The sequence below is a fragment of the Monodelphis domestica genome, chromosome 6, assembly GCF_027887165.1.
Source record: "Monodelphis domestica isolate mMonDom1 chromosome 6, mMonDom1.pri, whole genome shotgun sequence".
Lineage (NCBI taxonomy): Eukaryota > Metazoa > Chordata > Mammalia > Didelphimorphia > Didelphidae > Monodelphis > Monodelphis domestica.
The window spans coordinates 246,465,077-246,487,169 of NC_077232.1; the positions used below are offsets into that span (position 1 = coordinate 246,465,077).

Here is a 22,093-nt window from a genome sequence, read left to right on the forward strand (position 1 = left end):
GCACAGGAGGTCCCACGATGGGCTTGATGACAAATAATGTTCTGGCCTTTATAAGTGAACGTTGGCCCATGGTCAGTAGAATATGCTCTTTAGAATTGTTTTTCTGGTAGTAGTGGGAAGAGATTCACAGTGATCTATCAAGATTTCCTGTAGCCTTAATTATATCAACTGTAGCTTCAATTAGAGACAGTGTGTAGTTATCTGAGTCACACTGGTCTACATGACAATCAGACCTATGACTCTAGATTCATTAACTACAAATTTTAAACTGGTGGTCTCCAATATGGGGCACTACAGTCTTTTGCAAGTTCTTGGCATGACCCCAAAGTGTATTTGATCAGCCAAGGAGAAGGAGGGAAGCTGAGTAGCATCTCTAGGCCATTGTGGGGTTTGTTTACAATACAACCACTTCTACATCAATCTTTCAGCAATACCCCACATTACCTCTTCCTTCCTCTGTGAAAGATATCAAATACTGCTCCCCAATTTGTGCCCAGCATTTTCCCCTCAGGAAAGTTATAGTAGAATTGATAAATGAATACAAACAATACTTGCATGGAAAACTTGTACACATATATTGCTGGTGAATAAAAGTCTTGCATGTAGACAAAAATATATAAGATTACTCATCAGTTGAAATAAGGGAATTGTATAGACTCCTGTGTGTTTGCAATTTTATCTGGACTACTTCTAATTGTTCATGCACTGAATATTTCTTTTCCTAGAATCAAGCATTTGTTAAGCGCATTGGTTTCCATGACTTATTCCTGGGTATAAAATAATTTCAACAACCCAGTGTTCAAGTGGCCACTCATGCTCAGTCTGAAATACTGGCAGAGCTAGTCAGTTCTTGGTGACACTTTACACATTCAGCAGCATGTCGGGCAATTAGGACAAAAGGGACCTGAGTGATTATGTCATTGTCTGGCACATGCCCTTCCTGAATCCTTTGTACTGCTATAAACAAATTATTGGTAGGCAAGTTCCCTGTGAGTTAGAGCTTCACTTTTCTTTCTTATATGCAAAACATACTGGCATAAAAAAGTGGTATTTTGGCAAAGCATATACTCTATAATTCTTTACTTATTGGAAATAAAGGACAAGACATAAAGAACGCTCTTCTTGGTATTATAATTGCTTGCTCTTGCTATTTGACTCTTACTATATTATTTAGAGTATATTTCGGTATTCCTCTTCACACATATTTTGCCACAAACAATACTATAAAATGCTTGGGTGGTTTAGAAGCTGAGGTCTTGGGTTCCTGCAACAAATCACCACCTACATAGAAACTGACCTAAAATTTAAATTTTGTATATCTGCAAGTGTACATAGAGTTTCTTGAAAAAAAGTTCACATCCTTATCTTTTTCCTTATTTGTTTACAGATGAAATTATTAAGAACATTAATAAAACTATGAAGGACATTATACAATGTAAGTGCTGCCATTTAATTCAATCCATCTGTTCATAATTGAGAAGCATATATACTAATTTTATCCACACTATTAAATCAACCAATAAAAATTTAAGAGCGTTAGCTAAGTGCCAAGTACTTTACTATGGGCTTGGGATACATAGCCAAAAAAATGTATATATATAATTATTTTGACTTCAAGGAATTTACCTTCTATTGAGGAAGAAATGTACATATGCAAAACTAAATACAAATAAGTACAACTATATATATAAAAACATATATGCAGTGTACATAGGCATGCCAGCAGAAAAACACATGCACAAACATATATGGATACACACAAATATAAACATATATGTGTTTTCCCCTATGGATTGATAAGCTATAACATGTGTGTGCTCTTAGAAATAGTAGGAAGAAAAGTCACTTTATGTTCCTTTATACTCCTGCTTCCGTTAGTATTCTCTTTTCTATTAATTTTATTGTTATTAATTTCTTTCAGTTGTTTCTGGCTTTTTGGGACCCCATTTGGGGTTCTCTCACTTCTTCAGACTCCTCTAGGGTCACACATATAGTAAATGGCAGATCAGATCTTCAAATTCTTTTAATAATCTGAACTATTTAAATCCATGCTAAACACATAATAATTTATATATATACATATATATATATAACTGAAAGACCATCCCTTGATAGTATTATGAAAGGCACAAACTAAAATTTGTTGATGCCAAATAATATATGAAGTTGGGTTAATTCTAACAATTTCTAAAGACATACAAATGAAGGATGGTGTAATGACAGGTGCTAGCTGAGAGATGATGGCAATCTTGGAGGACATAAAAGAAGAATGGAGAGCATCAGGTGACTTTTTTTTTCCAGTGTAGAGTTTTACATAAATATGCACTTGTTCTGGTGTATATATCCTTCATGATCGATTAATAAATCATTATTCAGGTGTAAATAAATCTTAAATGAGTTTGGGCCAGTTTTCTCACTTCTGATGCCCCCTAGATTAAATGACCACTGAAGTCCTAAGACCCCATGGCTAAAAAACAAGGACTTGTGCAGACCCAATGATTCAAAGTGCAAAAGACACTAGGAGTTTCACTAGCCACATTTAACAATTAACATGCCTATATGCCCACATAGCAGGAAGAAAGGAAATGCCATTATTGAACAAGATAAGACTCAAAACCCAAAGAAAGTAGGCTCTTTAAGAGAAGTAGGATGACACTTATCTGATTAGGGTGTATAAACAGGAGTATAAAGAAAGATGAAGTCAGTTACTGGGAGAACTGTGAGTAGTAGATCTCCGGATTCTCAATGAGAATTTCTCTTAATGATGGCATGGTCACTTAATGAAGAACCCTTACCTTCCTTGTAAAAATAGGCAAAAAATCTGTAGTAGAAAGGTGAGGACATTTTAAAGGTAAAGGAAAGAAATGCTCCAATAAATAAAAATGTCTCTTGAATCATACTGGAGTTGCTATCTTAAACCCTAGAGTTAAAATATTGTCATTATCATACAGATTAAAATTTGAATTACATATAATATTCATATCTATTTTGCTTCTTCTGCTTATAAAAGGTATTTAGGATATTGTCCCATTACTATAGGAACCCTCTGTGTCAACTATCAATCAATGGCAGAGACCATGCTAGTGGTGGCATTCACTTGTGGCTACACTCGTGTCCACAGATTCTGCCAGTGCCCACTGAGATAAAAACAGTCAACTCCTTTGGCTTCTTGTCTCTGTTACAAATGAAAATTAGAACAGAGTATGAGGAAGGAAGAAATGAAACTATCAACATAGGGATTTCATGCTGAGCAATTAAAGGAGCAATAAAATGGATTATTTTGGGAAATGAAGGGTTTGCTATTCCAACCACATTTCTTATTAACCCCGAGTCCAGAAGGAAAAAATGTGATTCATGTTTCTTTTTAATGAAATTTCAGAAACAAATGCTTCCATGTAAGACAGAAACTTTATATGATTATTAAGAATGGCAGAATAACAAAAGGACTCATGAAGAAATTAGAGTTGAAATGATGGAATCAAGCTCAAATTTTTCTGCTATTTTTAAAGTTTGGCCTCCTCCCACATAATGACCCCAGTTGACTTAATTTGCCATCCCAATCACTTCTACTCATTTCCAGAGTCTAGCACACCAAGCTCTCTGGTGACACAGCCAGAAATACCTACAGAGAAATGCTACCAGAGGAAAAGGGAGCAACACTTGAGTTTGGGATCATGGATGTGAACACCCGTACCAGACAAACAAGAGAATAATGTTGATGTATGTTCTTGGACTACTGAAGAATGGAATGTTAGAGACAAAGGGGAAAATTGGAACAAAATTTGGAAGTAACCAAAGAGCACCTGACAACATCAAAGATTATAGCAGAAGACATTAAAATCACATGGTAACAGCATGAGGAGCTTATCATCCCCATCTCTCCTGAAGTTTTACCGACAATGTTTCTCAGTGACTCCAGAGAAGCTGAGAGTGAACAAGGAACTGGACCTTGGAGTCAGGAAGATTTAAGTTTAAATCCTATCTCAGACACCTTGTATCCTGAGCAAGTCACAATCTCTGCCTGAGCCTCAGTTTCCCCATCTATTAAAATGAATATGATAATAGTATTTACCTACCAGAACTATTGTGAGAACCTAATGAAACAACACATATAAAGTACTTTATAAACTTTAAAGTACTATGTAAATACTAATCATTGTTATATATAAATGTTAACTATATAATTAGTTACAAAAAAATAACTCTCCAACTCGCATTTTATAGACAAGGAAAAGGAGACCCAGAGACATTTAATAACCTGTTCAGAGTCACACAAGTAATAGTAGGAGATGAGATTTGGAACTCATATCCTCAATGCAGAGTCACTTGGTTTTTCTTTGCCTCTATTTCCTCAACTGGTTGAACTAGATGGCTAAGGTACCTTCACTAGACCATGGAGGCACCTTCAGCCCTCATTCCACCATATAATACTACCTCATAGGGGACTCACAATTTCACTGTCATATAACCAATTCAGAGAGAAAATGGCTATGCAATCCAAAACCTCTACTATTTGTTAATTATTTTTTAAATTATTTAACCAAAGCAAATGACAGCCTCAAAGACTCTGCTCCAACAGGGGTACTCAAGCATATGTCAAGGCAATAAAAGATTGACTGACATGTTGGACCAGAGAGCTAATTTTTAACAATGTTTTCATTATAAGTTTCAGATAAGACACAAAATGGGAAAACATTAGCTTACCAAAAATGTTTTCCATTGTCATCAAAGAGTTCAAAAACAAAAAATCCCATCAGCCCAACCCCCAAGGATTTTGTAATCACTACAAAATTGAACCTTTAGTCCATCATAAACATTCCAAAGGTTTGATATGTGAGTTCATTATTGGTAATGCTTTAATTTTTCACAATGCAAGCACTGAGCAAATATCCAGTCCAGCAAATCCACATAGTAATATAAAATAATAATATAATAGTAACTACTACTGATGATACATACATACAAAGTAATTTAACTTTGCAAAGCAATTTACATCTGAGAGACTAAATGATTTGTCTATCATCACAGAGTCTTGGGTAGGATTTGAACCCAGGCCTTCATGAAGCCTAATCCATACTTATACATTTTGAGAGTTATTAGAATGATGCAGACACACCCCTAAGTGCCTAAAGGATATCCTAGAAACCAATTTTATATTGCTACTTCATCTAGGATCTTGAAATGAGCACAAACAGAAACAAGGGAATATATTCAAGTCACTTGTTTTAAGACATTCCTGCTGAATTTAGAGTCAAGTTATTAGCCTCAGGTCTTTAGATAAAATGTCAAAATGTAGTGATTCTACTAGTAAACCTGGGTGATTGTGTTTATAATTAGGTGTGTTATCAAGGATTCACACATCCTTTGTTAACACCTTGTCATCCAACCTACCTTGGCTATCAGTGAAAGCATAGGTGTGGAAAGCATTTCCAAAGATTTCCATGTAGGCACAATTTGGATGAAGAAAGAAATTCCACTTAAAATCCAAACCAATCGACTGGTATAGCGAATATTAAATTCCTACAGAGTTCCCTGGTGCTGGAAGTATGCCAAAAACTCATCCAACTTCTTCCTCCACTTCACAGAGATGACATTTCAACCCAGACTTATTATTTAGAAGTTAAAGCGGTCCAGGTTTTTGTTAGGCTGGGACACCAGTCACAAAGTCACAGGTACCCCTGGGAACCCATGGCAGGATTTTTATTGAATCAACTGGGATCTAAGAAAACTGTTGAGTGAAGTAGCACATGAGAAAACTTTCCATGCATGCAAACGCAATACTACTCCCTTCAACTTCCTTTCCTTGAGTCTCTTAGGAGAATCGAATTCACATGAATCTTTCTTAGAAAGTGTCTTTGCTATTGAGTTCAGTCTAATGGAAATCAGAAATTCTTAACTTTAAGGAAATTAGAAGACTCTACCCAATTGAATTGCATACATTCATACAGCCAACTGTATGAAATTCACACCAAGAAGACATTATGAAGTTTTCAGATCTCCTTTGGCAAGATCCAATGATTTGGGGTATAATTAACCACTTAATTACATAGGAAGTAGAGGGCAGCAAATGGCTTATAAGATTGAGAGCCAGGCTCAGAGACTGGAAATCTTGAGTTCAAATTTGGCCTCAAACACTTCTTATCTGTGTGACTCTGGGCAAGTCACTTAATTTCCATTGTCTAGCCCTTACCATTCATCTGCCTTGGAACAGAAAGCCCTGATTCTAAAATGGAAGATAAGTTTTGTTTTTTTTTTAAAAGAACAAAAGAAATAGATTTCAATCAAGGACAAATTTTAAAGGTCATCTAGACCTCCAATGCTCTTTTATAGATGAAGAAATAGTTTCTGTATTATGAAGCAACTTACCTAAGATCACAAAGGGCAGTAAGTAGCAGGGCTGGAATTTGAACGCAGATCTACTGACTCAAAATTGAATGTTTGGTATTCGGAGGGATTCTGATGTTGAAGATCTAGTTTGATCACTCTGTGACTTTAAATGAATAACTTTACCTCTCCAAAACTCAATACTTTGTCTCTTAAAAGGAATGGACAGATGAATGACTGAAAAAAGCATTTATTGAGTCCCTTATTAAAACAGCTGTGGTCTAAGAAAACTGTCAAGTGAAGTGGAAAATAAGAAATTTTTCTATGCATGTTGTAGGTACTCCTCCCTCCACCATCCTTTTCTGGAGCCTCCAAGGAGTATTAAATTAACCTGAATCCTGCCAACCACTGTATCAACCACTAACTGTGCCAGGTACAGGGGATACAAACACAAAAGTAAGATTGTTTCAAGGAGATTCAGTTCTTATAGAAGAAGACAACACATAGGGGAGTGATAGCCAGATGTGGAAGTTTTAGTTTAAATATAGATAGCTAATTTCCTCTTGATCAATTATATGGTTATAAACAGACTCATCAAGGATGATACAACCCAATAAAGCCATTAAATTTAACCAACCCTTCCAAAGAATTGAAGAGAGATTTTCTCTTGACAGTGAAGTCCTCAAGATATTCCTGTCTATATAACATTTTGAATTTCCTGTATCAAAATACTGAACATTGCAGAGCTTCCTGGATGAGATCCATAGCCACTAAAAAGATTATGCCTACCATCCACAAAGGGAAAAAAGTAGATGAAGCATGCCTATTGTCCAGATAATGACATGCAATTAGCCAGACAACAGACAAAACTCATCTATCAGTATATACATACTGGCCAGACACAGTAAAGAGACAATGAATTGGGCTGAGAATTAAAAAGAAGAGTGGAATGGATTGCCCCTGGGAGAATGCAAAGCCCCTTTAATGATCCCAGATCTGCCATTGAAACAAAGACCTGTATTTCATTCTCAATATTTTAGCAGTGTTGTATGCCTCTAAGTGAGCAAGCACTATAGTTCCTAAGGAATAACAAATACTAATCACTCAGAGAGCAATGGAGGTACATGGACCTTCTTTTAGGAACCTGTTGTGGCACATACAAAGTGAAGAACCACAAAAAATAACTAGAATAAAATCATCAAGGAAATGCACGATCCAAACAAGAAGATGGCGGAGTTATGTGGTGAAAGCAAGGGATAAATGATTGAAGTCTCCACGTTTCACTTCATAGTATTCTCACAATGTCAAGAGAAATCAAGGAAAACTTCTACCAGACTGGGTGGACCCTATATGGCAAATTGATGTGGGGGACTTGGGAAGAGCTACAGAAGAATATGGGCAAGTTGTGATCCTCATAATTTGGGGGCACACATAGATATCAAAGAGATCATAAATCCACTGTATAATTAAGTCTTCTAAAGGATTTAGTTAGTCTAATAACATTGTTAAATTTAGTAATATAATCAGCAAAAATAGAAACCAAAATTGCAAAATATTTGCCCTTATCTTTGCAAGTTTCAAATGCCTACTCTTATTTTTTACCCTTTGGGTTTTATGATAAAAGGCTCAAATTTCAATCCATGTATTGCCCAAAGAACAAGCATTTTATAACAATGTTGCATTATGGTCTAACTATGAAAATATTTTCTTGACCCAAATTCAAGTAACATTGAGCTATCAAGTAACAATGTTTTAATCAACTAAAAGTTTACTTGAAATTCTAGGATTCCATACTAAATCTACAACACATAAACAATTAAAGACAATTTAAGTGGTTGCACTACTCAGAATCTATTTTTTTCCAATGTAAATTTTTGTTAGGGACTTCTTTTCATTGGCTGGTAGGCACGTGTGGGGTGAGAAGGCCATTTTCATCAAGTATACAGCTCTTCGTCCTCATTTTCCACTGTAGGCCACTTAATATAACTTCTAAACAGAACAAAAATTTTAGTTGAATGTTGTACATGAGGACTTGAGGATGTGTTTTCATGACTTAGGATATGCTTACAAAAAAGCCAACAATTTGTAATAAGTGAAAGATTTCCATAATAATAAGATGTATTCGTGTAGACCCTTTAAGTTTGTACAGTGATTTGTATTATCTTATTTGATTTTCACAACCACCCTATAAAGCACTTACAGGTATTATCCTCAATTTACAGATTGATGAAACTGGGGCTCAGCTTGATTAAGTGACCTGCTCATAGACACACAAACAGTAACAGGTGGGATTTGAACCTCTCTTCATGACTCTAAAGCCAACAGATGTTTAAAAAATAACTAACTTTGTGCTTGGATTCTCTCTGAATATATTACAAAGGTAATAAAAGCTTATCTTAAAGGGGATTTTAATTTTTAAACCAAAGAATTTCAGCCCAAGGAAATACTGTCAATTATACTTTCTTAAACATTTGGAATTATTTTAGGAAATTTCATTGTAATATCTGATAAATACAAGCATATGTACATACAATTTAAGAAACTATTTGACCTTATATGTGATTCTAGTAGGCAGCCTATAGGATAATCTTAAAAAAATAACTGTGTAGAACCAGGAGGCTTTTAAAAAGTATTCTTCTTGTTGCATAGTTATTTCTTTCTCTTTATCCCTTAAAGTTCTCCAGTATAACTTTTGGTCATGATCATTTAAAATAAAATTAATTCTCCTTGAGAAACCTTTTTCTCCCTTTTAGCAGGTGCATAAATATACACACATACACAGATACAAACACAGGGTGCATTATGGTTATAAAATCCAAAGTACTTCTGACAGAAATGGAAACTATTTTTAAATGAATTGAGTTGAAGGAAAAAAAATGTCATCTTTTCTGTACTGTTTTGTGGTATCTAATTAGCTGACATTTTCATTATTAAAGTGCTTTCATGGGCTAAAAGAATCAAAACAACCTGAGTCCAGAAAGATAAGGATTGTTCAGCCATCTCTGAATTACCTTTTTTTTTTTACCTTTTGTTCAATTTCAATTATTTTAATGTTAATATCAAGTTATTCCTAAATGCAATGTGTGACTAATGATAATTATATGAAAATGTATAAAGCCCCGATTCAGCCTTGCTCTAAAGGTCCAATGCTCTTTTAATTAAACTGGATGGGTAGGATTGTTTTCAGACTACATTATAGATAGGTGGCAAATTGGTGGTTTATATTGTTGGAAAACAATGTAGCTTCACTGTGACTGAAATGAAAAATCTTTATGTAATCAGAATTATAGATTTGAAATTTCTAAATAACACAATCAATTCACTTTCTAAGAATTGGGTTAAAATATTAGAACTATGCCAAGCATTCAATTTATAGTATACCTCCAATTAATAGATAAATGTAATAACCTTTATCTGAAGCATCTACTTCATAGGTGGGCTTTGCTAAAAATCTGGGATGCTGCAACATTTTACCAGAAGGAGTCAGGCCATAAAGAAAGAAGTGCTGAAACTGGGTGGGGCTGAATAGTTTGCATTTTTCCCCCTATTTATCACTTACACGAAAATCCAAGATGTGGAAATCTATATTGGGGAGGGAAATTGTACAATATGTTTGATTTGTCCCCCAGTGACACCCTCTGCAACATGTCTAAATCATTGAAAGACCAATAACATCAGCATTTACCAAAACCATTATGAAAATAGAATAAACGAAAAGAAATCATGAAAAGACACCATATCACATCAGTATTTGATAAAATTGTAGAAGAGTAGATGGGAAAGAGGATGCTGCGGGATCTTATTTCTCCTGTCACAACAGTCTTTGCTCCTTAAAGAACTAAAAGGCATTCGCTGTCTAGTCGTTTTAAAACCATTGCAAAACAGAGGCAGCTGGCTGAAAAAACCCCTCTCCTTTCACTGTCCATCTTGCCTAGCCCCTTTCCTTGCAATCCCCATTCTAAAAAGCACATGATTTTCTTTCTGATCAGGCTATGCCAAGGCGATCTACCAGTGACAACACCCCTTCCTAGTTCCACATGCTGAAGCCACACACCCTATCTGTGGATGTTTCGTGTTTTAGAGAGTGCATCCATTACAAGTCCTCGTTCCCTTAATATTCTTGGTGAGCAGCAGTTTCCACCTGTCTTCTTTTTAAAGCTTCGAGCAGAAAGCAACACTCCTTATTAATAAAGCTGGCCAATTCGAAATCTTCTGTTATTTCACACACGCGCGCGCGCGCACACACACACACACATTCTCCAGTAAATTACCTTTTTGGGTCTTCTCCTTCTCTGACTACAGCCATTGAACTTCTCTCCACTGTCGCTCTTTTGAGCTGCTTCTTCGTTCATCATTCTGAACAGTTTTGAAAGAATAGAGCGCTGCCATGAAAACCTCCCCACTGTACAGACCACTAGCGAGTGTGTCACTGACTGGAGCGAAGGAGGAGGCAAAGGAGGAGGGGTGGGGAAGGGGCACGCACTGGGAGGGTAAGTACGATGACGTTGCCATGACAGCAGCTGCCACAACTGTTTATCTGACTGCATTGTTAAATCTGATTCAACCAATTACCATCAGGGGCTGGTTACAATGAAGAGAGCCTTGAGCAAAGAATGCAAGATTCGGGATTAGGATGGTTGGTATTTGGCACACTCCCTCATTCTGATGAACTCTAAAATGACAAGCAGAGCCCTCATATAATTCTTGTCCTACAGGTACCTTAAATCGGGCCAGGGTCTGGAAATAGAAGAAAACCGTCATTCTGAATGTATTTTTTTTCTTTTTCTGAACTTTGTTTGGTTTGGTTTTTCCCTAAGAAGAGGGGATGAAAACTGACTTAGGAAACTAATATAATTTAGTCAAATTCATAACTTTGTAAGGGTTGCATTCTTCTAAATTCCCCCTTACCTATTTCTCTTTCTATGACAATTAGGAATTATAGGAAAGAGCTCCACTACTGAAATGTTGGGTTAGGAAAGAATGCACATTACTATGCAAAATTAGATGAATGCAAGTTCATTCATTAAGAAAATACAAATAAATACATTTAATTTAATTAATGCAAAATTAAAATAGTTATTCCATAATTTTGAAAAAGTCAAATATTCACAAAAAACCATTATGTATATATATATATGTATACTTTACACACACATTCCTTTATTACAAGAAAAAATATATGCCTTGATGTAAAAGCATAGTAGGTATAAATATAGATAGTATTCATCTCCCCAAAGCCAGGCTTACAAACATCCCTCAGATACAAATGGCCACTTTAGATTTGGACTAATACTTCCTCAGGTAATTGCTGTTACAGGAATTTTTCTGTCCCTTCTGACTGCCACAGGCATTGAGCATTTCCTTCATCTCTGCTACTTTATCATCAGCAATCCTTCATCCCTGTCCAAGTATAGGAATGGAAATACCCTGCGGCCAGAACTGTCTTAGTCCTGCTCTCATGAAGACTGCTCCCACCCCCAACAGCCACTACACCCTTCTTGGACTGCCCTTCATTCCTCCCTTATTCCTCCCATCACATATGACCCTGTCCTGCCACACAGCCTACCCTAATCAGGATAGGATTTTGTGTAGGTTAACATGCACCTACTGAGTTCAAATCCTGCCTAAGGAACTTACAAACTGTCCAGCCCTCGATGAATCACTTAACCTCTGCCTCAGTTTCCTCTTTTGTAAAATGAAGCTAATAATAGCACCTACTTCACAGGGTTGTTGTGAGAATAAAATGAGATAACACATAAAACACCTTACATACTATAAATGCTAACTATTATTATTATTACTTCCCCCAAATGTTGCCACCTCCTTATTGCACTGGACACCACCATCCTTGTTTCTATCCTCCTTCAATCTTTGGCTACCTTGAGCACTCTTGTCCTATTCCCCCTAAACTCTGCCTCCCCTCTATGGATTCTCAGTCTTAATGGATGTCCTCTTAGATGAGCTACTAACATCAGAGTGGCTGTGCCCTTATCAGCTTTCCCAAAGGAAGAGCTACAGAACTCCCCTGCTCCTCCCCCACCCCACAAGCCCTTACTGGAGCTACCACAATGTCTTTATCCCCAAGACACCAGAGTTCCCAAGCTTTCCCCACCAGAGACCATACAGTGGCCACCATCAGAGCCAGCAGTCCCCTAATTGGTTCTGTATCAAGGGACTCCTCCTGTGTTGCTGCTGCTGCTATAGGAAAGGGGGGGGGGGGGTAGAGGGATAAAGAGGAGAACGAGATCCTCTCTACAAAAAGGAGTTAGAGAAGAGGAAAGGCGATTCTTGTCCAGAGACTGGGACCAAGGAAACCCAGTTAGGACTCAGAGCCCATTTTCCCATAGAAACAATAGAAAACTATAGTACAATTAGTGCTATAGTTTGAGCTGCATTATAGATTAAATGAGCTTTTGTGGACCAGCTGGGGATTTAACCTCCATTTGAAACAATGTTTCTGTGGGGAAATATATTCCATTCTTTTTGGAGCACAGCCTCATTTTAAGCTGAAGCCTGCCTTTATGAAAATAGCTAGTGTGGTTAGCTCCAGCCTAGACCACAGCTATACCAGAGCGAGGAGAATTGTCCATCTGAATGATCTGCAGACCCCAGTGCAAGTGCAAGGCAAAAGGCAAAATTGTCATTGTAATTCTGGCATTTCCAGATCTGCAGAAGATACTTTGCACCTTTATAATGCTGCCTGGAGACATTCTTCTCCTGCTGAATTGGAAAGAAGAGCAGAAAACCAGCATCTCAGCCTAGTTGTCAATGAGTGTGAACAGTCATTTAGCATGTCATCAATCAGCAATAACAACTAATAATAACGATGCTGATAATAATAATAACAGCTAGCATTACTATCACCCTTTAAGGCTTGCAAAAGGCTTTCCATCTGTTATCTCATTTGATCACCACAATAACCCTCTGATGTGGGTGCCAGTATAACCACTTTACAATGAGGAAATTAAGGATGAGACAGGCAAATGACTTGCCTGGGTCACACAGCTAGTATATTGCTAAGGCAGAATGTCAATTAAAACTTTCTTTAAAAAAAAAAAAAACTTTACCTTCCATCTTAGAATCAATACTTGGTATTAGTTCCAAGGCAGAAAAGTGGTAAGAGGTAGGCAATGGGGGTTAAGTGACTTGCCCAGGGTCACACAGTTAGGAAATGCCTGAGGCTAGATTTGAATCTAGAAGCTCTAGCTCTGCCTCTCTGAGCCATCCAGCTGCCCCTTTAATTAAAGTTTTCTGACTCTTCGTCTGGCTTTCTTTGCACTATACCCCTTAGCCATGACTATTATTGCTCCTGAAGTTGACTAAGAGTCTCTTCCTAGTCTCCACTATGGAGGAAAGGAGAGAGTGGTCTCCCTCTTGCAACCAGAAATACAGTATCTCATGAAAATTTGTGTCCACAATAGAAAAGAAAAGCTGCACAAAATAAATACCAATTTGGCAACCGCAGGCATTGCTATACTGAATATAATGCCAGAAGGCAGATTTGTACTGCAGGAACTCTCAATAAGCATTTTTATCCTTTATCATAAATTTACACCTAAAGTATAAACTTCTCAACAGTGAATTGCTCATCCTTCAGAGTTCCTTTAAAATCTCTCAGGGATCTTACATACCTTAACCATGAAGTGCATGGGAATGTTTATGTTTCTAAAGGATTTTAGGGCATCCAGGAAATGTAAGAATGGAGGACTAGGAAGTGACCATTCAATAACTACTTCCTTAAGTGTAGTTAGATAAGGTAGGGTTGAAATAGGATAGAAAGGAACCAAGTCTAATTACAATGAGATGCAACCCTATTGAATTGCCTTTTTTAGAAGAATGTAAGAAAGTTCTATGCAGATGCCTCATTTGACGAATGTAAAATGTATATCATAGGCCCAGAATGTGGGTAGAGCATATTATTTTTAATATTAAACCCTTAATCAGGAACAATTCCATTCCACAAAATCTAGCACATTCTGCTTAATTGGCTAAAAGTTTCTTCGAATGTTTGATTCATCATATTACTGAAAAGGATTTCAAAAGGATGTAAATGAGAAGTAATTTTCAAAGTTCTAGTACAGGTAATCATGTTGAATCTTACAGTCAAAAAGAAGCCAAAAGATCATCTTGCTTGACCCTCTTTTTTACAGATTAAGAAACAAAAAGGGCAGTGTGGTCTTACAGCTAGTTAGTGGCCAAGTGGAAATTAGAACCATTTCTTCTGATGAGCAATGCAGGGCTTTTTGTGATGTCTCTATTACAAAAATATAATACAAACAAGCATCCCTGGAAGACAGTCCCAAATTATTTAAATTCCTGTAGAATTCCAATCTAATATTCTTTGAAATTAAGGAGCCATTGACAGTGGTCATCGCTTCTCTTTACACTATACTAGACTTATGGGGGAGTTGGGGGGTGGACGAAATAACTTGGAAAATTTTTGCCAGTTTCAGCTTACCTAGGGGGAATCACTCAGGGAATATAGTACCGAACCCATTGCCTCATCCTCGACTCACACTTGGCACAAAAGAGTACAATAGAATCAAATATACTCAGTCTGTGAAAATATCAATAAACAATCATTGTAGATGAATGTGAAACTTAACCAAATCATAAAGTGAATATCTGTGTGTGCCAACCCACAATTTAGCTATTACTGGCTGAGTCAAGTTTTTAGGGCATATTGTCATCTGCTTAGCTGTAAGCGTTTCCTACTCAGCCTCTAGTGGAGTTAGTTCTAGAAAATCACTGTTATAATTGGGTTTCCCTATGGAAATAAGTGGTACATTGGGGCAGGCCATGTCCTTGACAGATTTTTCCCCCAATCAGATATAGCGTTATTGCTGTAAGCATTATTCAACTGTAAAATCTTAAAATGGGTCATATTAAACATATCATTTGTTTTTCTTAACCATAAAGAAGGTTATGTATTTACTAAGAAACAGGCAATAGAAGCAATAACTGCTCATTTGTTTACTCTCAAGCAACTCTGGATCATTGTTAAAACATGTATGTATAAAACAAATTGTGACATATAAATATCATAGAATATTTATTGTCATGCTATAAGAAATGACATAAACAGAAGAATCAGAAAGGCATGGGGAAATAACATACATGCCTCTATATACATGAAAGAAAAAATCCCATAAGACAACACTAATCCAACTAAAACAGGATCACAAATCTTAATTCCAAAGGACCTATGATAAATATACCTTAGTTCTCTTATTAAGAAATGGTAGACTATAGGGGCAGAATATTTGCATCGCTTTAAGATCCTGTTGCTTTGGATTGATTTTGTTTTATGCCTGAACTTTGTTTTAAATTTAATAGCTAGCATTTACATAGTACTTTAATATATGCAAAGAACTTAACTATGTTCTCTCCTTTGATCCTTACAACAACTCTGTGAGGTGAATACTATCATTATCCACATTTTTAGGGTAAGAAAACTGAGATTCAGTGTGGAAGTGGCTTGCCTCGGGTCACTCAGCTAGTGATTCAGGCAGCATTTCAACTTATCTTCCTGATTCTAAATCCAGTACTTAACTATCCCACTTAGGTGCTGTTAAAGGACTCTTTGGGAAAGTGAGTACAATGCAAAAATAAAAACATATTAATCAAACATGTTTAAAATTAAATGAATGTCTTCTAATAATTCAAAGATCAAATACTTTATTCACCCAGACACACCATTTTTCAATATAGATTTTTTAAAAACTCTCCTTGCCTTAGTATGCCCCAAACTGTTTCATGTTGTGATGAGGCTCCCTGAAATTAGCTAAGCTGGTCCACTAATGTCTGACACTCAGTAGGTCAATAGTTGGAATCTCCTTAGCTTGAAGAAACCCACCACAACTTATACTATTAGCATCGTCTTCAAAGGCCCAGGATCATCTCCAGGCCATGATAAGGCACTGAAAAAGGGTAAGATCAATCTTTCCAAAACACAATTTTCATCATTCCCCAACTCAAAAGTCTTCTATAGTTCCTCAGTGTCCTTGGAATAAATTCCAAACTCTAGAGGCTTGTAATCAAGATCCTTCCCGGGGTCCAATATTATTTCCCACTACTTGCCCTAAAGAAATCTGTATCTCAGAATGGCGCTTCAGCTATGCTGGTTCAAACTGCAAATATATTAATTCCAGTTTAGTATGTCTAAGTATACATCATTTTAGGAAGGAGTGACTTTCAATCCTGGAATTGAGTGAAGCTATTCAGCTGGTAAAAATGTAAAAAAAAAAACAAGTAAAACAATTAAAAGCTATCATCTCCATGACTTTTCTCTTGACATTCTTCCTACTTAAAATATCCTTATTCAACTACCTGAATATTTTTAAGTCTAGCTCTAGTCCAAAATCTGCCATGAACTCCTCTGATAACTATTGCCCACACTGATCTCTACTTTTTCTGGACTCTTGAAGAACAAATTTTGGCACCAAGTCATAATACCTTCAATATTTTTTTTCATATCATACATCTTCCTTCCAACAAGTTGGTAAATAAACACATTGGCAGTAAGGATTCTATACCAATGGTATTCTCCAAAGTCAATGTTTTGTATATATGTGATCAATAAATACTGGTTGGAGTGAATTGCTTTTTTTTTTTTCAAATAAGGGAAACATTTGGCATATGTATACAAAAGGGCTGCTGCCCAAGTGTCAGCTCAAGTATGAAATTGTGTTGCCATTTAAATCCTGCAAGCCAAATCAAAGAGATATACTATTTGTCAGTCTGGATCTTTTAAATCAAATTCCAAATCTGGCACTACCTTTTAAGTAAAACACAATAAGTGTAATAACAACTTCAATTATTTGCTTGCCTTTTACTCATATTAATAAAAGGAGAAAGCTTTGGCTATTCAACAGGTATTTAGTCACTAAACTATCCTGCAAAGTTAATGACTCTGCCTACAAGAAGTTTACAATCTCATTGGAGAGGCAACATGTACACATATGAAACAATTGGATAACAATGCAACAAATGATTAAATGGCAAAATGAATGGTACTGGGAAAGAAAGTAGGTGCTATTTTTATAGATTTCAAAGTATGCAAATAGCATCACTATCTAAAGTGAACAGCCTCAAGGAAATTACAACCCGTTATAGATAATATTTTTCATATTGCTTTAAGGTTTAAAAAATACTTTCATACATTGTGTCATTCTGTCATTTATATATTTGTTAATAAGGATCTGTAAAAGTTGAGGAAGTGAAAAAGTTCAGGAAGGTGGTAACCATCCACAGTTCTATAAAAGAAGGCACTTCTCTAGGCCAATCACTTCCAGTTTTTCTGAAAAAGGAAAATGGAGTGGAGTTGTGTACTCATACTTGACACCCCATTCATGAAATGAAGGCTCCATGCTTAAGACCTATCCATATGGAAACTACAATATTTTATTTCCTGGCCTTAATTTTAATCCCAAATAACTGAAGCCAGAACAATGGAGTTCCTGAGATAAACCCACTATTTTGTTCAGTAGGACAACAGAGTAGGGAAATTTGTTCCCCCATATCCTTCAGGATCTCTTTTTCCATTAGTCCTCAACTTATGCTTGGAACTTAATAAATACTTTATAAATAAGTTCCCAAAGTCTTATATGATAAATTGATTCAAGTGGGTGATAATAAATTAATACGCTACTCCTACCAATGAATGTGGCTGCACCTAATAGAATCTTAAAGAATAGCATCTAAAGGTGGGGAAGTTAGGTACTATGACAAAGCAGATGAGAAAATTATTTTGGAACAAGGAAAATTCTCATCCATGAAATCACATTTCATAAGCAACCACTAATCTAACTATGGCTATCTGGCCACACTAGTCCTTTTGTGTTTTCCTCAGAAATATTCTGAGCAGGTTGGAATAAGACCATTTCTTAGATCTCCTCTAGCTCTAAAGGCCTGTAATTAAGGAATAATGATTGGAAAAAAAACAACACTTCATTCATTGGCCAGAGTCCAGACCATAAAGAGCATATACAGGAAACAAGCACACAAGGAGAAGTATAGATGAGATTTTGGATTTATAGAATATGCCTTGCTGACAATATTCACCTTACTTTGACATCTAGACAAATTAACATTTCCCATGATATAATGTGAGAGAAATTGGGAATTGGGAATATATTTTCCCATAGTAAAAATTAATATGAAAGGTAATATGGCATGTTTGATAGTCTTGATGCCTGGAGGACCTGAGTTCCAGTTCTATCTCTGAGCTAATCTAGGCAAGTCACTTAACATCTCAATATTCTAGATAGCTCCCTAAAATTCTAAGCTTCAGAGAAGGTATTCACTTATACTCAGAGAAGAGGAAGGAGAGGTAGGGTGCGCCATATAGAAACTATACTCTGTACCAATGAAGTCATTGGTTCAGTTGCTAGTCCTATTCCCATAATGGTAACCAATACTCCCCAGTTTCTATTTTTATAATGTTAATCAGCACTTCCTAGTTTATTATCTATAAGTGGAGGAGGGGGAAGTAGTTACTAGTCTTCCCTCAGTCCCTGATTATTGTCTTAGATTTTTCATTTCATTTATGGAGGGAAAGTGATGTATTCATTTAACTTTCTATACCAAATATTAAAAGAACAATAATCATATTGCTCCCCCTGGAAGATGTTGAGGGTCTCAAATGGAAACCCAAGTCTTCCTCTGCAACATTTTCTTACATATTGATATATCCTATAACTTTCTGCTGTCCCATTAGTGCAAGAATCCTGCACATAGCCCTGGTGCTAAGTCATGTCTAGGTGGGCAGCTAATGCATTCTTCATGTTAATTGCCATGAATAACAACTTTCTAATATATTCTAGTCCTCTAAAGCAGTGGTGCCAAACTCAAGTAGAACTAGATCCCTGTGGCCACATACCAAAAATGAACAATTAGAAAACCAACAATTAATATTTAATCTAGTTTCCATGTACTCAGGAATATTGCAGCTTCCATGTTTGATAAGTTTGTTCCAAGTCTTTTCCTTAATATGCCCATAGCTGTACAAATCATTTTAGCAATGAAACATTATTTTTAAAAACAGCAAAAACTGACATTCACAAAAGACTTGTTCAGATGTACAGAATTCTCAATAATGTGGAGATGGTAATGCAAGTAGGCTATTCTTGTTTTTATAAATGAAGAAACCAGGTTCCAAGAAGTTAAGACTTTTGCTGAAGGTCACATAGCTGTTAAATAGAGGAGGTAGGATTCAAACCCAAGTCTCCTGGCTCTCATTATAGTATTCTTAACACTATATAATACAGCCAGGAAGATGCCTACTATATTTGAGGAATGATATATATTTCACGTGTTTTCCACATGCTTACTAATCTGCATTTTATAATTGAACATATTCTCATTTCTGGGTTGCTTTGGCAATCTAGGCCCAATTTGGCAATCTGCTAAAGGGGCAGAATGACATAGTAAAAAGAGATCTTGCTTGAGTTGGAGTCAAAGAGAGTCTCAAAGGACTTCTCTTAGCTCTGCCGTAGTCTTGCTATATAACTTCTAGATGTGCCCATCCATTTCTCTGGATATTATAAATGCCAATATCATAATGCTACAAACTCTGATTTAGTGCAGTCAAAGTTGTTTCAGAAAGAGGTGGATAGAACCTCAAAGTTTCAATGCAAAATAACTTGAAAGCGTTTCCAAAAAGTGATTGTCCGACTTCCATTTGAAAACCTCCAGTTAGAGGGAAGCCATTGTCCCCAAGCCTCCCTAAGGAAACTTCTGAGTAACCATAATGGCAAGGAAATATTCCTCCTCTCATGAAACCTAAATTCATATTTAAATACTATTCTTTCTAAGAGTCTGCTTCTATTGAAGAAACACTAAATACAAATAGACACATTTTTAAAGCTAGCGTAAGAGTGGATGCTTTCCCAGAATTATAGATTTTAACTCAATTTGAGAATTTTTTTCCCAAGGGAACAGCATACCTCAGGACTTCAGAGTTGGCACAGACCCCAGAGGTCACCTGGCCAGAGATATCAAACACATGCAGGTTCCAGAGCCAAAACAGATTGAAATATAATTGGTAAATATTTAACAAAATACAATAAAACAGGGGCAGGTAGGTGCCTCATTAAATGGAGAGCCAGGACAAGAGATAAGCAGTGCTGGGTTCAAATCTAGCCTCAGACACTCCTTAGCAGTATGACCCTGGGCAAGTATCTTCACCCCCATTGCCTAGCCCTTACCACTCTTCTGCCTGGGAACCATTACACAGTATTGATTCTAAGATGGAAGGTAAGGGTTTTCAATATTGTATTTCAATATTGTATTTCAAAAAAATACAATAAAACTTAGCCCACATTAATTTGTGGTTTTCTAAGTCAATATCAACCTATAAGAACCCTTATTTATGCTTTAGTGGCTCCCAATTGGATTCAATTTTTATGTCACAGATCTAGTCCAACCCAAAGCAGAAATCCAATACCACATACTCTTTCCATGAAAAGAAAATGAATGATAGTTATCTTATTTTGATGTAAAACCTTCCTTCTAAACTATACCTCTAATGAACAGCGCCAAGGTGGCTCAGTGGCTAGAGAGCCAGGTCTAGAGATGAGAGGCTTTAGATTCAAATCTGGTCTCAGACACTTCCTAGCTGTGTAACCCTAAACAAGTCACTTAACCCTAAATGCCTCACCCTTACAGCTCTTGTGCCTTGGAACTGATACTTATTTGGTATTGATTCTAAATAGAAGGTAAGGCTTTAAAAAAATGAAAATAAACTATAACTCAAATATATCCCTAATGATGTCAAAGGTAAAAAAAAAAATAAATGTGTATTCTTTGTCTGCAGCTAAGCTATACTACTGTTGAGAATTCAAAGACTCATTTTGTACAAAGAGGAATTAGCACACTGGTGGTTGGCAGAGGAAAAAGATTAATGTTTCTACCTTTGAAAAAGAGAAGTCTCAACATGTAAGCGCCATTTGGAGGAAAGAGGCTAGCAATGAAGAAGACTCTGTTTTCCCCCCCTTTCTGGATACCTGAAGAATGATGGTAGATCCAGCTCCAAAATCAATCTAGAAAATCCAATCCAAAGAGTATACAGTCCTTTTTGGATAAATTGAAATAGGACAGTGATATGAGGAACTGGTGCTCCTATGAAGAGGCTTTTGAGATTTAATTGATCTCTAAGAAATCAAGTTAGTGGACTCTATCTCTTTAATCCACCTCTCCCAACACAATGGGAATATGGAATAGGACTCCCTAATGGCTTAAAATAGATGAGAAGTCCCCTTTGCTTTCTCTTGACTCTATCATATGCCCAAAATAGTAGGCAGACCACTTCCCTGAAATTAAAATTCAGAACCTTTGATGATTTCAGTTCCCCCCCAAATATTTTGCTTGTCCTGGGTTTCTAGACAATTCCTAAATTCTCAGCAATATCCTTAGAGCCTTTATGGGACCTATTAACCACCCTAGAGACCAGACTCATCAGAGTAAGGGGGAATTGGAATAAAGGACTGAGTCTATGTTTCATTGCAAAATCTCAACATATGAAATAGAAATAGAAAATCGATTGGTGTTTCTCTTGCCTTAGACTTTCAATATACATGCTTCAGTGTTGAGGCAAACCTGCATCCATTGGAAGGAATTGTGTCTCCCTAGACAAACCCATCAGGAGAAAACATGAAGATGGATTCAATTAAACAAATTGTTTGGACTGTTTCCCTCCAAAAATAACTAGTATTTTGATAGTCTGTATAGTTTCATAACCCTACGGTCGCCAAAGTTTAGTACAGTTAGT

The 22,093-nt window shown here is 36.4% G+C and overlaps 1 protein-coding gene across 42 annotated transcripts in view; it reads right to left on the minus strand.

The window, feature by feature from the left end:
• ANK2 (ankyrin 2) overlaps positions 1 to 22,093 on the minus strand; it is a 765,649-nt gene that overhangs the window by 411,681 nt on the left and 331,875 nt on the right. For 6 of the 42 annotated variants that reach the window (XM_056803019.1, XM_056803018.1, XM_056803026.1 and 3 more), the window contains exon 1: positions 10,596 to 11,316. The exons of 12 other annotated variants lie outside the window; for them this stretch is intronic. In XM_056803019.1, the coding sequence (XP_056658997.1) occupies positions 10,596 to 10,871 (276 nt within the window). In that variant the 5' untranslated portion in view covers positions 10,872 to 11,316. Of the gene's footprint in view, positions 1 to 10,595; positions 11,392 to 22,093 lie in introns of those variants that run through there. 24 more of the 42 variants (XM_056803037.1, XM_056803034.1, XM_056803023.1 and 21 more) reach the window with 12 other exon arrangements.